Below are 18,168 nucleotides of genomic sequence, written 5' to 3'. Positions count from 1 at the left end.
AATTGAATTGAAAATCAATTGGATGTGTAGAAAACCAATTGTTTGCGAAGAAGTTCACATCAGCTGTGTATGATATTTTTTGTGATGTTCTTATAGTTTATTTTACTCCCCTGAAATAACCTTTTGTTTAACCATAATCATATATTTGAGGTCCAGTATATCCAGTATGTTTAACTCACCAGTGCTTGGTGGATCTCTGCTGTTGTTGTATTCACATTCTTCCATGTACAGCTTCCAGCTCTGCTTCAGCTTATTCAGACTAGTAGCAGGAGACACCTAATGGCATGGTTGAAGAACACAGAGGACAGTTCAACAACATTTATGTGGAGCAAGCAAGAAAAATATAGAGAATGTGAGCTTCTCAGAAGCCATTTGGCAAACTGGGATTCATTTGTTTCCCTTGACTTCATATATACAGTAGCTGTAAACAATCTGTACTCATGCCGGGGATATAATCCATCAAGATGATGCTGTGGCCCACTCTAATTTGTGTCAGTGCAAGAGGGGGCTTGAGTTTCTTAGCAATGTATTCAGGCTTACGCAACACGTCTCACTGGCTTGCTTCTGCAGAATTAAAGAAACAACCTCCTTACTGTGAAGGCCACTGGCTAATAGAAGTTCAGACAACTTACTGCGAGGCTTTTAAGCTCTAGCAAAAGAATGCACGTTATGTATTCATGGGTGTGTGTGTGTGCTCCTTTAACCCACCTGGATGCTGCAGGAGACAATGAGCATTGCCAAAAAGAGGAAGAGCCGTGACATCCCTTATTCCTGCTGTTGGTGCTGGGAGGGGATACTGCAGGACAGGAAGGGGTTTTCACCTCATAAGGGGGCTTATCTACACTCGCCACACAGCCTAAATGACACAGAGACACACAACTCATCAAAGCTCATTGCAAACACACTGATTATTAACTCAGCTCAGCTTGGCCGTACAAAATGAATTACCAAACAGGAAAAGGTTTGGTCATGTCTACCACACAATAATTACTCCAAATTTAGAAATCATACAAAAGAAGACATAAAATTAAGAGCTTGTTTAACTTAGTCAGAGGTAAGGACATCCACTGTGAGCCTGACCAGTCCCACTTCTACTGCCCACAACAACTGACTGAAGGGAGGAGGATTTAGCGGTAACTAGACTGTCCAGAACACCAATACAAGGTAAAAAAAACCTCCAAGAAATGTTGTTTGTCCCCGTCTGTGAGACAGCTGCAGCTCAGCAGAGCTGCATTTACTCGGTGACTCACATTTGGTTGCTGTCCACCTCAGTGTTGAAGCCAGTCAGTATTTGGTCAAGCGTGTGTCAGTGTGTGCCAGAGGTCACTCACCTGCGTTTCGATTGCCGCAAACTCCCGATAGATTTTAGGCTGAAGCCGGAGAACGGAACGAAATCTGAAACGTTTCTGCAAAAAACACCTTGACCATGGAAACATTTTTGGCTAAAACGTTTCAAGTTCCATTCTGTTCTAGTCTCGTGGCGGGTAGGAGGACGGGTTCATGTTGATGTGTGAGCAATTTCTTTTGTTTACTGGGGGCAGGTATTTGTTCAAGTGATAAGAGCACAATGTTTCATGACAGATGGACAGCATGTGATGTATGAGGTTGGGAAAGCCTGAATTGAACGACTTTTTCAGTCTGCGCATTGATTGAAAATGTCAACACGTTTCTAAAATCTGGGGTAAAACAGCAACTGGGAGGTTCCAGTCACAATCCTAATGTCTGCCCAATATATAACAAATCCGTACTGGAAGTCAGACTTGATAATATCTAAACCAAAGTGCTTTCTAAATGGCCTTTTAACTGTAATAACCGCTGGATGCAGTTAGCATGAGCTGTAGTACAGACGGACTGATTGCTGTGGGCGCCTGAGGGATCAGAGCTACTCTTGTCTGGCCCGACATCGGTTCAGGACTAGTCCAGCTCAGATCATAGCCCTTAGCCCTACCAGACATGCTGTTGTCATAATCCATTTTCCACCATTGTTGCTGATGTTGTTACGCACTGATTTTACAGCAACATAACAGCCTTAAAACAAACAAATATGTTGGCTGTCGCTCAAACATTTCAGTCCCAGTGCAGGTCATTAAGGACATTGAATGTCTGCCAAACACAACTTCATGCTAAACTAATGACATATACAAAACAACCGCCACACTATGTCAGTCACACTGCACTGAGAAGGAAGCTCTGCAATACCAAACAGCTGCAATGGAAGTGTCTCAGGTTAGTTCTTACCAGAGAAAGAGGTCAGACATCATTCTGTGATTGGATGACACTTCAGTCCTAGTAAAGCACGCATGTGGGCGAGAGCATGTTCTTCCTCAGGGCATAAATATTACGCCATGTGAGGCAGTTTTTAAGGGGTTTCCCTCTTCCCACACTCACTCCCTCTCCCCACACAGACTTACAAAGACTAATTTTGTAACACGGTCAGCCGGCCTGCACCACTTTCTGCAACTTAGCACCAAGCAGTGAACAATGATTAACCAAACGGCATTCTCAGCTGAGTATCGCAGGAACGATGACGAAACGGAGAGGAACAGAGAGAGGGTGTTCCAAAGTGAGAAAATAAATTTCTCAACCTGGCCCATAACCACATTTCCATGACCTAACAATACACAGAGTGACCATTACATAGTTAAGTTGTCTGTTAAATTTGAAAATGGCACGTCTTACACTAACAGAATGGGTGGAGATCCAGACACGCTGTATAAAAATAATGTCAACTTAATCACTTAGTATCAACAAAAATCCTGAGTTCTCTTTGGTGAGTAAATGACTTTTTGATGACCTTTACACCAAACTGTTTCCTCCTCTCAGCCTCATCAAATTTCGAACAACTGGCAGCGTAGATGTAAAACAAGAGTGTCAAACATGCAGCCCGCGGGCCAAAAGTGGCCCTCCGCAGGGTCCAATTCGGCCCGTGGGATGACTTTGTAAAGTGTAAAAATGACAGAGAAGACATTAACAACAAATTGTAAACTGATAAAACTATAAATTTAAAAAACATTTCTCGACCATGACAAGTTGTTTTGATCATAAAGTAAAATACTATATTGTTCATTGTTCTTTTTTCATTTTTGTCATTTTGTATCTCGTTTTTGCAATATTTTGTCTTGATTTTGTTGTTTTTTGTCTGACTTTTGTAATCTGTCTCATGTTTTTGACATTTTGTGTCTCATTTTTATTGTTGTATGTCTCATTTTTGTCCTATTTTGTCTTGTTTTTGTCTTTTTCTGTCTAACTTTTGTCATTTGTCTCGTGTTTTTGTCATTTTGTTTCTCGTGTCTCGCTTGTGTTTTTTTGTCTTTTCTTAAGAAATTTCTGGTTGTTCATAATGTTTTGTAAAAAGATAATGCCTTTAAAATGAGCATTTTCAGAATGTACTATTTTGCACTAAAACATAAGGAAAAATTTGGACTTGTGGCTACTTATAGGTCATTATGCTCTGATTTTACTGGTCTGTCCCACTTGAGATCAAAGCGGACTGAATGTGGCCCCTGGACTAAAATGACTTTGAGCTTTAAGCTCTCAGCTTTTTTTTTATATATATACTTTTTCTGCATATTTTTAGATCTAACAACATCACATGCCCCACAGCTGAGCACAAAACAAGGTTCTCCCTAGAATTGAGATACACTACTTGCAATGTTAAAAAAGAACACAAAGCCGGAGCATGAGAGAATGTCTAAAGAAACATCTGGTGTGTTTCTAAATCTCTCTTGCAAAAATAATGTGCAGATGCGTCACATACAGTATGACTGCTTGGATGCTTCGTATGCAGGACGATGGGTCTCTCAACAGCCATTTGGCGGGAGCTGGAGTGGAACTAATGGGCTTGGAGGTGTGGGACTAATTAGGCATGTATATTCTGCTGTTATGATAGCCGGCCAGGGTTGTACCGCTCAGGGCTTCCACTTAGCTCGCTCAGTCCGTTGGGACCTCAGACCTATTAAGGTCTTCTGAAATGTGTTGTTTTACCCCACTAGCCCTCTGTTTCAGGAAAAAACCTGGCGCTTTTATCACCATTGTTGCACATCTGATTTAAGAGGTGCAACAGCAGCTGAGTGAGCCAGAGCAACCCTTTGAGGTTCCTTCAGTTTCTTCATACTCAAGCAAGTACGAAGCCAGAAATGTTTCATGTCTGCATGGATTTGTGTTCAGCATGTGAGAATGATGCAATGTTGATCTTTTTGTGTAAATAAACATAAAGATAAGAAGAGCTGCTACGGCCTTGGATGAACAGGATGGGCAGTTACTTGTATGAATAATACTTTGTCATTTATTTGTACTTGTGTAAAAACAAAACACTCCGATGAACACAAATGCATGGCGCAAATTCCCCGAATGTTGAAAACAACATAAAAACTGCTCAGTGTTCAAGTGCACGTTGGATGGCTTAACACAATGGCCGCAAACAATCGCTGTTGTTTGTTAGAGAGTACTTACTTTCATTTGATTACACCGTCTAACAAATAAAGTTACAAAAGGAGGGTTATGCGTGCATGAATGCGTGGCAGAGAGGAGCACCAAGGATCAAAAACAAACCTCTTTGAAAAAAACAACTGTCCAGCTCAGAAAATGCCCCTGAGCGGCAATCTATCACTCGGCTTTCCAAACACAGAAGTGCGCACTAAGTCAAACCGTCCTGCCTAGCCCACCTTAGACAACTTTGACTGCCACTAATGAGGCCTGAGCACATTTATAAAACACTCTTTTCTGAAATATCACGATCGTTAATACAAGAATACAGCGCAAGTTTTGTCAAGCTATGCGCCATATTCTTCCAGCTTCCCACGCTTCGACTAAATTAGCCGAGGCAAAGCACGCCATGCTCATACCTTAGGGCTGCAGATGCTACACTGAGCATGACAGTGCTGGATGAGAGTCCCACTATCTGATAATAGGGTGACGCAGAGTTCAGAGGAAACAGATCATCATGCTGGAGCACGTTCTGCAGCAACGAAGGCAGCATGTTGCTTAAATCTAAGCATCGTCACTCTGCTTGACGAACCTGATCTTTAGTTTGATAGCACACATATCTGAATATAAAACACAAATTACAATCAGCTATTTCAACTATTTTTTCTTTTTCTGTGGGATGTTCTGAACAATTACCACATCATAGATCATGTTAGAATGTATTAACCCTCTTTAATGTCAGAAAATCATGTAATTACAGTGTTTGTTCTTTATCTGAGCTCCTCCTACTTATCTTCTTTCATTCCAGTCAGATTTCCAGTGGTCCTGAGGAATTCTTTGGAAAAAAAATTCTTGAGAGCGTGCATAGAGCCACCCCACTTGGCAATAGTTGTTGAGAAAAAGTGCCAAAATGGTTTTTGAGAACAACATTTCCTCCACACTCAGAAACTTTTACATGAACGTTGCAGTTCAGATCACTGTGACTCAATGTAAAAATTCATCCTGACAGACACCTTTCTCTTCATGTCCGACTGGGCCAAAAGCACATCAGCCTATAAGATTCTGATGGAATATGGAAGAGATGGAGGTATCTCCTCAAGTAGAATGGCCTGGGAGAGAGATTTAGGTTTTCTTTTAATGAAGAGAACTAGGCTAAGATATGCGGCAACTCCCAAAAGATGTGAAGACACCTGAGTGTGAGGCTCATACAATTTAAAATACTACACTGATTTTATTGGACATTTCCTGACAGAACTGCAGATCACAGTTGAGTTGACCACAGACCTTCAGAAGTTTAAAAATCCAATGGCTTCTTGTTCTAATGACTTGTGCAATTTTTTTACCTACCATGTTATTTTCAAACACACTGGAAGGTTTGATTCTCCAGAGGGCTAAAATCAATAACACTGAAAATGGGGCCCCATCGTGTTCGATCCCACAGAGCTCACACCTCATCACACTTAACAATCCCCTGCAGAGCATAGTCAGTCTTTCCTCAAAAAACAAGTAGCTATCCTCTGTATTATCATAACTTAATTTGGTCAGTCAGTCTCTCAGGACTATTGAGTTTGTTGAAGGGTCTGACATGTGGATGTCCCTGGGGACTGCTGGTGTTCCTCTGCTTAATGGTGTTTGGAAAATGTGTCAAGGTTTTACTTATCCTCCTTCACTTACGCATGCCTTTAAACACATTCTACATTTTCTATAAGCCTCAATAAATATGCCGATGTTCATGAAATGGGCCTTTATAAAATATACTGTCACATGCTTGCACTTTAGAGATATGTTCAAAATGTCAACAGGACTTTGTATTTCACTGAACTTGAAGGAGAAATGTGTTTTTCTGTAAAAAAAAAAAAAAAAAAGACATCTTGTATCACAATCTCAAAATTTAGTTTATCATTTATATTCTCCTACAAGTGGAAAACAATAGCTTATGTATGTGTACATATATATATATATATATATATATATATATATATATATATATATATATATATATATACATAATAAGTTAACAATAAGGTGAATGTTAACAGTATGACAACCTCCAGTCTATATGAAGAGTTCATTTGCAAAAACAGGTAACTCCGTTTTGATAAATTTTCAGAAAACTTTTTTTTATTATTTACTTGAGATAATAATAATCAAACTGAAGTTGAGTGGATTTGACTCAGTAGAAAAATACATGGCAAAATAGAGAAAAATAAATTATTAGTGTTATCATTATTATCATCTCAAGTAAACAATAAAAAAATGAGTTTTCTGAAAACGGAGTTACCTGTTTTTGCAAATAAACTCTTCATATGTAAACAAACTGGACAAAGGAGTCCATTGTGTCTTTCTAACACAATAACACGGCGAGACAATGCGTACAATCCTCAAAAACAAATGGAAAAATTGTGATTCAGTCTCCAGCAGCCATATAATGTGGCTAACCTCTGAAGCGCTCAAAACGTTTGTCACTGACCCTGTTGGAGCGTAGTAGCAGTTCAGATTGCGACCCAACCGAGGATGCATCCGCAGCTGCAGTGACCCGGCGGCTGGATGCTCCTAACCTCTTCTGTGCGCTGGCTATTTACATGTTTCGATAAACATTTCCAATTCAGAGGTCACTACGGATGAATGTGGGTGGAAAATAATGACGAACGGTTGTGTAACATTTGAGGTTGCACCTGTATTGTGTGAATGTGTGAGGTTTTTCTGCGCTGAGCTTGTGCGTGGGAGGTGTTTGGCCGTGGCTGGATGCCGCTTCATGCACTCTTTGGTGAGATGCACTGAACCTACAACAACGACCCTACAGAGAACCTTTGATAAGCAGCTACCATGTTCACTCTGCTACATTGTTTTTACTCTATGGCTCAACTGAGTTTTGTGATCATCACAGCAAAGAATGAGCTCCAATACCAAACTAAGTTTTGACTGTATTTTGAAAAGAATTTGTCCACAAGAGCGCTGAAAATTCTACTTTTCTTACTGCCGTTCAAAAGTTTGAGGTCACCTCGGCAATTTCATGTTTTCCATGAAAACTAACACTTTTATTCATGTGCCAAAATAATTGCACAAGGGTTTTCTAATCACCAATTAGCCTTTCAACACCATTAGCTAACACAATGTAGCATTAGAACACAGGAGTGATGGTTGCTGGAAATGTTCCTCTCTTCCCCTATGTAGATATTCCATTAAAAATCAGCCGTTTCCAGCTAAAATAGTCATTTACCACATTAACAATGTCTACACTGTATTTATGATTCATTTAATGTTGTCTTCACTGAAAAACTGCTTTCTTTCAAAAATAAGGACATTTCTAACTGACCCCAAACTTTTTTCACCTTGTTATAATGTCCATTTTTGTTATTGTTGTTGTTTTTAAAGCTAGAAGATACATCAAAAGCTAAATGAACAATCAAAACCATGACTAGGTGCACTGATTTCATTCTCATTTGAAGTTATTACATCATAAATCTGAGGCACCAATCCTGCCAACTTACAGAGTGGGGTTTTTTGTATCATTATTTCTCTTCAGAATTGGTTTCCAGTTCCAACATGTATGACTGAATTACTCCAATATTAGACATTATAGACATAAAGAGGGAGGTTGGTTGCTTAGTTGTAGAAAATGCTGTTAAGGAACAACAGCAATGAAGAAAAGAAAGGCAGCTGCTAGTATACATAAGGTAAACAATTCCTTCGTTTGATTCATTTTCCATTTGTTGAATTAATCAATATTACCGAAGGCTAATGTCTTTTGCTGTGTCCGGAAAACTGTCATACAATGGGAGCATGATGAATCAGAAAAAGACACACAGTGGCATCTTGCGCGCAATCAGAAAATAAAATGTGAGTGTCTGCGTCATTGTTTCCAAAAGTGTCTGCATCTGTTTCTTCCAGACTACAGCTCAATTCCAGAAGTTTCAAAAGAAAATGAGGTCAGCAGCGTTTCCAAAATGTGTCTGTTTAAAGGCACAGACGTATCAAAGAAAATGCATTTTAAAATGAACACTTTATAATGTGAGTGTAACAGAAGAAGCAATGGCTCACACTAATGAAAGACTAAACAATGTGGCTGCTCATTTATTATTTAAATAAACAATGAAGTGATCAGTTACAGGTAACAAGAATCTGTTCACATTAACATTCTGTAGGCTGCTCAGGTGAGTTTCTCTTTTCCGTTTTGTCATCTGAAGGTGATTGCACCTGTATGAGTGTGTCGGGACCAAACAAGACTGCCGCAGAGCAATTTTGGTGTCACGGATTACAGCTTTTATGTAAAATGACACGAGCCATCTGCCTTGCATGTTGTTCTTTCTCGAACGGCTATAATGGAGCATTGCATTTCTGCGAAAGGGGTAAATTTATGGAACAATCTAAACAAGGAATCAAAGAATCTAAATCACATGAAAGTTGAAAGAGTAATTAAAACCATATTTTCTGCTGCCTTTCATTCAAAAATTGGAAACTTTTGTTGTTGTTTTCAGAATTCTAGCATGATTGATATTTTTAGATGAATACTGTATTACCCAATCAGTCCACTTTCCAGTGCTTTACATTATATGGCCGCTGTCAAACTGTCCCACATGCTTGCCACTGACCACTATTAAATGACCCGAATAATGTCATACATCCGCCCTCAGCTGCTTATGTCACTTGATATGTGAAGCGATTGTTCAGACCCCGCACCACTACATCATTTTCCTCCTGGGAGGCATTTTTTTGTGCTGCAACCAGGACTGCTCCATTCATCACAAGATTGCCAAGATTTCCATTACACAAAGCATGTTGCTTTTAATGAGTAGATTACAGTAATCATGAGCAAAGCCGGGCCAATCACACCTCCTCGGAACTAGAAGTTTCCAACTAGCTGCTGCTTACCACAAAATGAACCACAGTTAGGTTCCTGAGGTTACAAGTGTGATCTTGAGACAACAGCATAATTAGAGTCCAGCAGTGTTGCCAGCAAAGAGCGGGAAACACCATCCTGTAGATACTGTCTGAGCTTGGCAGGAATAATGCTGTACATGATTCAAACATGAAGAGCTCTTAGATAATTAGTCTCTGGCCGTGTACTTGCTGATATTCACTGACCTAACTGGCACAGGGACACAGGGAAAAGGATTTGGAGAAATAGGAACACACTGGTTCCTGTAAATCTGCATTGCACACATTGTTTCTGTGCTAACAACTACAGAGTCAGATTTTGGAATATATGCAGCAAATAATATGCCTGAATCTCAACCAGGATATAAGCACACCAGGGTACTTCAAAAAGTTCTCAGCCTCACCCAGAAACAAGTGGTCTAACTTCTATTTTGGGGCACAACTGTACACTTTAAAGCCCCTTTGCCCCTCACTGTCCCCAAAAACTCCAATATTTGAAGTGATCAAAGAAAAATAAAACTTTGAGCGGGACAATGCTAGGATGATATGCCTATGCACACAGCACAGGTGGCAGGACTGTTGAACCTATCTCACTCAATCTAGCTCTGTCTGTTTCCAAAACCGAAATCCCATTTGTGCAGTCCACTTTCAGAGTTTCGATGAAGTCATCCATGCTGCTGAGGAGAATCTGGAGGCTCAATATGTGATCTTCTTTGGAACAGAAAAGTTTGAACTTCTCTGGGTCAAGTGCATTGAAGTTAAAAGAGACTGTGCTGAAAAACGATGCAAAGACAACCTTTCTCCTGGTGAGGTCGTGAACATTTTGAAGTACCCTCATATTTTGCACTGTTTAGATTAGCACAAATGTGTCTAACTTGTACTAGTGGGAGTCAAAGTCCTCTGCTCATTCTGAGGGTTTGGCAACTTGCTGTACACTAAGCCAGAGACCGCTGTTGCTGAGAGAACCACTCAAGTACTGCAAATACAAGTTTGAGCTACTTCTACTGAAGTGTTATTATGTTATATAACTTTATGTTCTATTGCTAGAAACATTGTATGACACTGTGTTCATTTTCCAGTTTTCATACTTGTCACTTTGATAACTAAAAGGTCTGCGAGCCCACACAGGTGCTTTCAATTACTGAATACAACTCAATTTAAGTTGAAGCTGTGTGGAAAAATACTGAGCTAGATAATGTGATCAAACTTATAGGAATAATGATGGGGTACATATATATATATATATATATATATATATATATATATATATATATATATACACACACACATGTGTCAAACATACAGTCCAACCTGAACCAATTCACATCTCAACAATCCGGTCTAAAGCTGCCAGATGAATTCACGGGACCAGAAAATGCAAAGCAGTGACTTGTGACTGCATGTTCCTACAAAAAAAACACCTTATGAAGCACAAAACTAGCGAAGCATCTCAGGCCGGTCTCACGAGAGTAAACAAAATGGACCTGTCATGGTGATAAATTGCTCCATGACATTCACAGCATTTGCCTGAGATTTGGTATAAACAAGCAAGCATGGAGCAAAGCGAACGCAGCAGTTTCACATGTCAACACCAGCAAGCTTACATGAAAGTGCTGTCTGTGAATTGAAAACAATCCTCACTTTGACATTTACAAAAAAAAGCATTATCTGTGCCAAAACTACATAGGGAGGATGTTCATTCTATGCGGTGACAACAGGGTTTTACGTGACATGATGTGCAGCGATATACTGCAAAAGTAGGGGCCGTGTTGAGTGATCTAATGACACAGTGTTTACTCCATTGCAGTAAATGTCAAGATTACGACCAAAACAAGAACATATCCATACCTTTGTGTGTCTGTGCGTGTGTGAGCTCGTGTCAGAGCTGTTTTTATGATGCTTTAACATCATACAACCTCACTTAGGGTGAACAAAGGCTTCAGTAGGACAGGAACAGCTGTTTGGCAAACACTGTTATCTAAACCAAGACCACATGATAAACCTGCCTAATTAAGTCCAAGAGGGGTTAGGTCTGTTATGTGAGATTAACAAAAACTTAACGGGGAACTTCGTTTTTTTTCAACCTGGGGTCTGTTTTCATATGTCATTTCATACATGAGTGTGATGGAGAAATGAATTTTCGACATAGCTCCAGTATTTAGCCAGGCAGGCAGCTTAGCAGCTCAGCTAGCAGCTCAGCTAGCGAAAAATATGGGGCAACTTGCCCCCCCTCGTCAAAGTCCGCCCTAACGTGCTTTTTTCCCCACACTGACCGGCTCGGATAGTCTCAACGAGTGTCCCACAACATACTAGAGATGAGAAGTGAACGAAAATCTCCTCATTACCTGGCGATCGCTCTTTGTTGTGGTCTGTATCCAAATCTCAGGATGCTAGAAAGCAAATCTCGTTCCGAAATCGCGCGATAGCTTGCAATTTCGGAACGAGATTTGCTTTCTAGCGAAAGAGCGATCGCCAGGTAATGTGGAGGTTTTCGTTCACTTCTCATCTCTAGTATGTTGTGGGACACTCGTTGAGACTATCCGAGCCGGTCAGTGTGGGAAAAAAGCACATAAGGGCGGACTTTGATGCGGGGGGGCAAGTTGCCCCATACTTTTCGCTAGCTGAGCTGCTAGCTGAGCTGCTAAGCTGCCTGCCTGGCTAAATACTGGAGCTATGTCGAAAATTCATTTCTCCATCACACACATGCATGAAATGACATGAAAACAGACCCCAGGTTGAAAAAAACGAAGTTCCCCTTTAAAGCAAGACAAAGAAAAAAAAGTTACATTTCATGCACACGCACGCACACGTCCTTGAAGCAAAACACAAAATAAACAAGAAAAGTACTCAGAGAGCACAGTACTCCACCTAGACTGCTCAGTCATTACATCATTTCCGACAGCGGAAATCTTAAAAAAATTTGTAGCAAAAATAACGGCACCATAGAATGTAGATGTACTCACAAGCAAAATGACGTTGTGCTGAGCAGAGGCGTGTGTTTTGCATGTGTATCTTATGTAGGGATACCGAATCATGTGACCTAAATATGTAGCGGGAATTGATGGGACTAAGAAACACCCCCATAATTTAATTGTTTCTTGTATCATTTTCGACGGCTAAGTCCACAACAGTTGATTTGTAGTAGGATTGCAATCATCTGATCACCAGCAGGCAGCTGACGTGGCGTTCACTTGTTATAGCTACAGTGATGCCGTAACACTATCAATGATACAGAAATCTATAACAAATCCGTGCATCCAGACTATGAGCCGCATCACTGTCAAAGTCTAATGAAGTGATCCTTGTGTCATTCCTGACCTTCCCTGACAATTTCAATCAAATCCGTTAGTCCGTTTTTGAGTAATGTCGCAAACAGACAAACGTACGCCAATCATCATGTAAATCACTAATTAACACAAGCACAAGAAAAAGTACAACAGGAAGAGTTAAAAACGATGACTTGGCAGAGTCACAAAGCAGATCAGAAAACTTTCATTTGATTGTGGGAAGGAGATATGAGTTGCACAAAATGACAATGTTCATGCTCATGATAGGTGTTGTGTGTGCTGTATGGTCACTAAAAAGATCATACGAAATTCTTTAAATGCCAGAAAAAAACAACAGAGGTGGGAATGCTAAGCAAAGAGAGGAGAAAGACATACAAATGATGTCTTTCAGTGTGTCCACATTCAGAAACATTCCCGTAATCCTGTGAGGGATGCTTGACATTACTGCCTGCGTGACTCAAATGACAACCTTTTCCAGTGCTCTTTGTAATGTTTATGAGCTTACTCCAAACGACCCTGCTGAATTATGAAAGTGCCCTCCTTCACTGTGTCTTCTCTACATTGTATTGACAAAGCTCTGTTGTAGCTCTGATAGATGCTGGCAGTGTTTATGTACAGTAATCCCCTGAGCTCCTTTATGCTGCTCCGTTACTTTGCCGTCAGCCTGGAACTTATCAGATACTTCAGAGCAAGGTGGTTTGTCAAATAAAAGCTGCACGGAATACCGGACCCCATACATAAGTATAGTGGATCTGTTAAACCTTATTTAGACAGAAGAAGCTGCTGGGGCGGAAATCAGAGGCTGCTGGACTTGGAATAAGTAAGGAGGGGTAATTAACCTTTACCACAGGTATGCATGCCACGCGTGGACTCGGGATACTGCTTCATATTCACACCTGAAAAAACACCATAAGATGATTTAAAAAGGGTGAAGTGAACGGTGCAGATAGCCAGTGCAGACGTTGACTTCATATGTTTTGTCTGCAAACTGCTCTTTTTCCTCCATAAACATACCAGACAACTCATTCTTTACAGGAGGAAAGAGGGACATTATACCTAAGAGATGTTGCCGAATCTCCAGAAAAGCTTTGAAAAGTGCATTAAATCAGTTACATACTAGATGCTGATTGAATAACTGCTGCAATAAAGAGGATAAGGATGGTACTGGTTGTGCTTTTATGGTTATCGCCAAATACCCTGAAGAGACTAAAACCAAGACTGGATTTATCCCATTACCATGTATTGTCTGTACAAGTACTTTGGTCTGACTCTAAAGTGGAAAAAGCCCTTAATGCCAGGTCTAATGATCTTTCAAAGCTATTGCAAATGGTTATATTTTTGTATTTGAGCTGAGCCAGAAAACACAACCCTCGATCTACCAGTTGCTCTGCGTTCCATCTGTCATTTGTGGTCATGAGTGCTGGGTAGTGACACATGCCTACATGATCGGTAGTTTCAATGCTTCCCATTCATTGTCTATATAAACAGCAAAGCAATGCATTCCTGTAGCGGTGTGACACATTTCTAGACACTGTGTGTTGCATGGCCCGCTCTATATTCGCATGAAGTTTGAGATCTAGGCGACTTTATGCAAATCAGGAGCATCGGGTCACCGCTCAACAGCTCTGGAATCTCCCCAAAAGACTAAAATGAAGACATTCAACAACTGCATGGCTTATTTCTCAGTTCAAATGTTTTCAAAAACAGATTGGAGAGAAATGTTTCTGTAGTGTATTTGAAAGTTTCCATAAGGGACTATATTGATCCAGCTTGAATGAATGAAGTCCAATCAGGTGCAGCCAATGTTTGTACTGCTGTAGGGGAATGAAGCCTGTGTGAAGAGCATCTGCCGTGACAGATGATTGACAGGTCCATCAAACAGCTTCTCCTTGTTGTCCAAAGGAGCCAGCTGAGATGGTTTATGCATGTGATTAGGCTGCTTCCTGGGTGTCAATCTTTCAGAGGTTTTCTGGGCATGTTCAACTAGAAAGAGACCACAGAGTCAGCCTAAAAGTTGCTGGAAGGGATTACATATAGTATCTAGCCTGGGAACACCTCAGAATCCCCCTGAAAAATGGAAAACATTTCTGGGGAGAGGGGACGTATTAAAAGCCCTGCTTAGCCCACTGCCACTGTGACTCAACTCTGGATGAGCAGAAAAAAACTGATTCTGTCGCAGCATTGTAAGACACAATTAAAATAATCTGTAAAGTCAATCTGAGTCAAAGGCAGATGGTTTTGATTTAACGTACACTGTTTTATGTTGGGTTTTATTGTGATATTTTGTTGATACTTGACAAAATAACAGCCTACCTTATTTTTAAACTTCCAGCTGTGAATTATCACGCTGCTCACCAACACTGTCCCAGCTGCAACCATTTCTAGCCTTCAAGCTATTACACTGACTCAGAGATATTTAGAGAGATACTGGATGTTTGTGTGTCTGTATGTATGCAGCAAATTCTCTAAAATGACTGGTGAGTCTAGGGTGAGGTTCCACAGAGCCGACTGTAACATCATCCCAGGTGGCAAAAAATGTAATCCTGAAAATACTGAGCATCATTCTAGTTCACTGATAATGAATTCACTATTTTTTGTAGGATAACTTAGATATAAGCAGAGGTCCAAAGCTGTTGGTGCAATGTCAAAACTTTCCTGCTGTCAAACACCAAGCGAGGTCATTTGTCTCGATTTCATTTGGTTTCCACAGCTCCTTTACTTCATGAAACTCATCTGTTATCTCACTCCATTTCCCCTCTCTTAGTATCTGTATAATCCTTAATCTAAATGATCTCAATTTCTTATTACCACTTGGCAGAAAAAACTAAACAACTTATCTGCAGCTCCATCTCCTTAGTTACAGTATACACACATTATGCTCTGCCACTCTCGCTCATCTCTCATACACACACACTGCACCACTGTCCACACAAACCCACACTTGCATAACAGTGACACACTTACATCAGATGTTTAAAGCCATCTTTATGTAAACTTTGCCTCAAGTGCTTTGTAATTCTCCCAGAAGGATTTCAGTTTCCAAGACGCTGCAAGTTTCCCAGCAGTGTCCAATTTGTTTTTCTTCACGTGTGGCTAAGTTGTTGATTTGTGGTTGACTTCTGCTATTTGCTCACAAGCCTCTTTGTGTATTTAATGTTAAAGGGCCGTCTGCCATGTGAATGTCGGAGGCACGTAAGACAGCTTTCCTAATGCTCTGCTTCTCTTCTGAGCAGCACTGACATCTAAATAGGCTTCAAGCGTTGCTCATTCACCCATGAAGAGCTGTGCGTTCGCTTGTTGCAACTGACCCCACTTATGAACGTATTAACCACGCAATCAGTCTGGGTCACAGAAACAGGTCATCTACAAACATAAATGAGCATGCTCAGCCTGATACAGTACAGTAAACTGCAAAACGGAAAGGCGATCCATGAATTCGGACTGCATGTCGTCAAACACTGGCCTGGTTTGTCCTCGGTCATTTAATTAGGTAGGCATGACCGACAGTGTTACCGTTTCCCATGTCTGTACATTGGAGATGTAGTTAACAGAGTGTAGAATAGCATATCCTGCCTCTCATCACTCCACAGACCTCACATGGCTGTGCAGTATCAACATCCTTAGTCATTCATGAGAAAATGTGGCGCGAGGCGAAAAAGATGTCGATGTCTCATGCAACAGCAAGCAGCAAAGTGAGCGAGGGAAGAAGAGCGACTCAGTAGATGGAGATGGAACGTAGGTCAAGAATGTTGAGAATTACTCCAGAGCCTTTTCCAGCATATACAAATTATGTAAGAGCCTCTGTCTGCCTCTGACGCTTTAATATGTGCCTATGTGTTGTTAAGACCAAGGCTGCAACTAACTGCTCATTATTTTCATGATCATATAATACACCTATTTGTCTGTGTATGAATCAATCAATATTTGTCTTTAAAATGTCAGCAAACACAGAAAATGTCCATCTCAGTTTTCTCAGAATGTAAAGCATGTATTTAAAGGCCTCTTTTATCCAACCACAAACCCAAAGAAGTTACTGCCACAGAAAACTATCCAATCATCCATCCGTTTTCTTTTAATCCACAGTCGGGCTGTAGCGGCAGCAGACTAAGCCATAAATTCAAGACGTCTTCTCAGCAGCATTTCCCAGTTCCTCCAAGGGCATCCCAAGGTATTCCCAGGCCAGGTACGATATGTAATCCCTTTAGCTAGATCTGAGTCTGCCCTGGAACCTGCGCCCAGTTCGACATTTACAGAAATCGGCAAAAGTAGACTGAAGAAAGTGCGAAACACCTCAGAAAGACATCCTTAAGCTCCAAAATTGGATTGAAGTTGGTGACGATGGCTTTAAGCTGTACAGTGTCATTACTGCTCTGTCCATGAACGCCATGTTGAGTACGATCTGCGCATAAAAACTGATGGTATTATTAACACCCTGGACACCTAGATCATTCCAAAGTATGACCATAAGGAGGACGAAACTCACATCCCTATTGTGAAGGGTTTGCTTCTTGACACCTTTGATCAATGTGCTGACCAGTGTTACTCTACGACCATATGAGGAATGCAAAAACAGGAGATGGTCTATGAACTACCTTCCTAGCATGTTTGGTGGCAACGTCTGGCCCACATGTTGTAACCCAAGAAATTCCTGATGTGGGGGAAGCATAATCAGATGACTGAACCATCTCAGCTGGCTACTCAGCCACCCCTTGGAGGAAACTCATTTTAGATGCTTGAATCTGTGATCTCATTCTGTCATTCAATACTCAGAGCACAAAACCACAGGTGAGGGTTAGAAATCCGATCGACTGGCATTTTTGCTCCAAATAATTGTTGATATGATTTAATTATTTATTGAGCAACAGGGCGGTGGAGCAGTGGTTAGACTCACAGCAACGAGGTTCTGGGTTGAAACCTGCTCAAAGTAGTTCATATGTTCCTTTTCCTAAAGTCCAAAGAAGAGTATGATTTGCTAATGGGTAAAATTTTAAATAAGGTTAATAGGCACAATTCTAGCCCCCCTGCGACCCGCTACAGGATAAAGCTGATACAGATAACGGAAGGATAAATCAACTAATAATGCATTCTTTAGGACATTTATTCAATTTGAATTCACCAAAGCCCCCCAGAAAACAGTATTAGCTGCTGAATATTAACAAACAAGAGGATACATTATAAAAAGTACAATAATTAGCCTCAGATGAAATGTAACAGTCCAATATACAGTGTGTCACTGTACTACAGTACAGCTGCATTACAGCTACAGTTATATCGGCCTTCAAAAGCACACTTAGGTGGTTATGTGATACAGGTAATGTAATAAGCAAGCACAGACTAATTAGGCTGTAAGACATGAGTACACACAGACTCACACAAGAGTACCCTTAACTGTTTTATGATGTCTTTCTTTACTCAGTTCTTATTTTACATTTAAAATGAGGTCCTTCCCTATCATGCATTTGAAGACATAAAAATTGACCAAAAAGTCTCCTTAAAAAATATTTGATCTCTGAAAAGGTAAAAAATACACTTCGAAAAACTCAAAGCAATGCTGACAACATAATTTCACAACTATAAT

The 18,168-nt window shown here is 40.5% G+C and overlaps 1 protein-coding gene across 4 annotated transcripts in view; it reads right to left on the bottom strand.

The window, feature by feature from the left end:
- gcgra (glucagon receptor a) overlaps nt 1-18,168 on the bottom strand; it is a 51,366-nt gene that overhangs the window by 15,362 nt on the left and 17,836 nt on the right. The window contains exons 1-3 of one of the 4 annotated variants that reach the window (XM_022212360.2): nt 2,239-2,399; nt 709-856; nt 180-276 (exon numbers count right to left, since the gene is read on the bottom strand). In XM_022212360.2, the coding sequence (XP_022068052.1) occupies nt 180-276; nt 709-762 (151 nt within the window). In that variant the 5' untranslated portion in view covers nt 763-856; nt 2,239-2,399. Of the gene's footprint in view, nt 1-179; nt 277-708; nt 857-1,044; nt 1,070-1,331; nt 1,492-2,238; nt 2,400-18,168 lie in introns of those variants that run through there. The other 3 variants (XM_022212361.2, XM_022212362.2, XM_051941542.1) reach the window with 3 other exon arrangements.

Source organism: Acanthochromis polyacanthus, chromosome 21 (genome assembly GCF_021347895.1).
Source record: "Acanthochromis polyacanthus isolate Apoly-LR-REF ecotype Palm Island chromosome 21, KAUST_Apoly_ChrSc, whole genome shotgun sequence".
In the NCBI taxonomy this organism is placed as follows: domain Eukaryota; kingdom Metazoa; phylum Chordata; class Actinopteri; family Pomacentridae; genus Acanthochromis; species Acanthochromis polyacanthus.
This window is presented reverse-complemented; position numbering and strand designations above follow the sequence as displayed.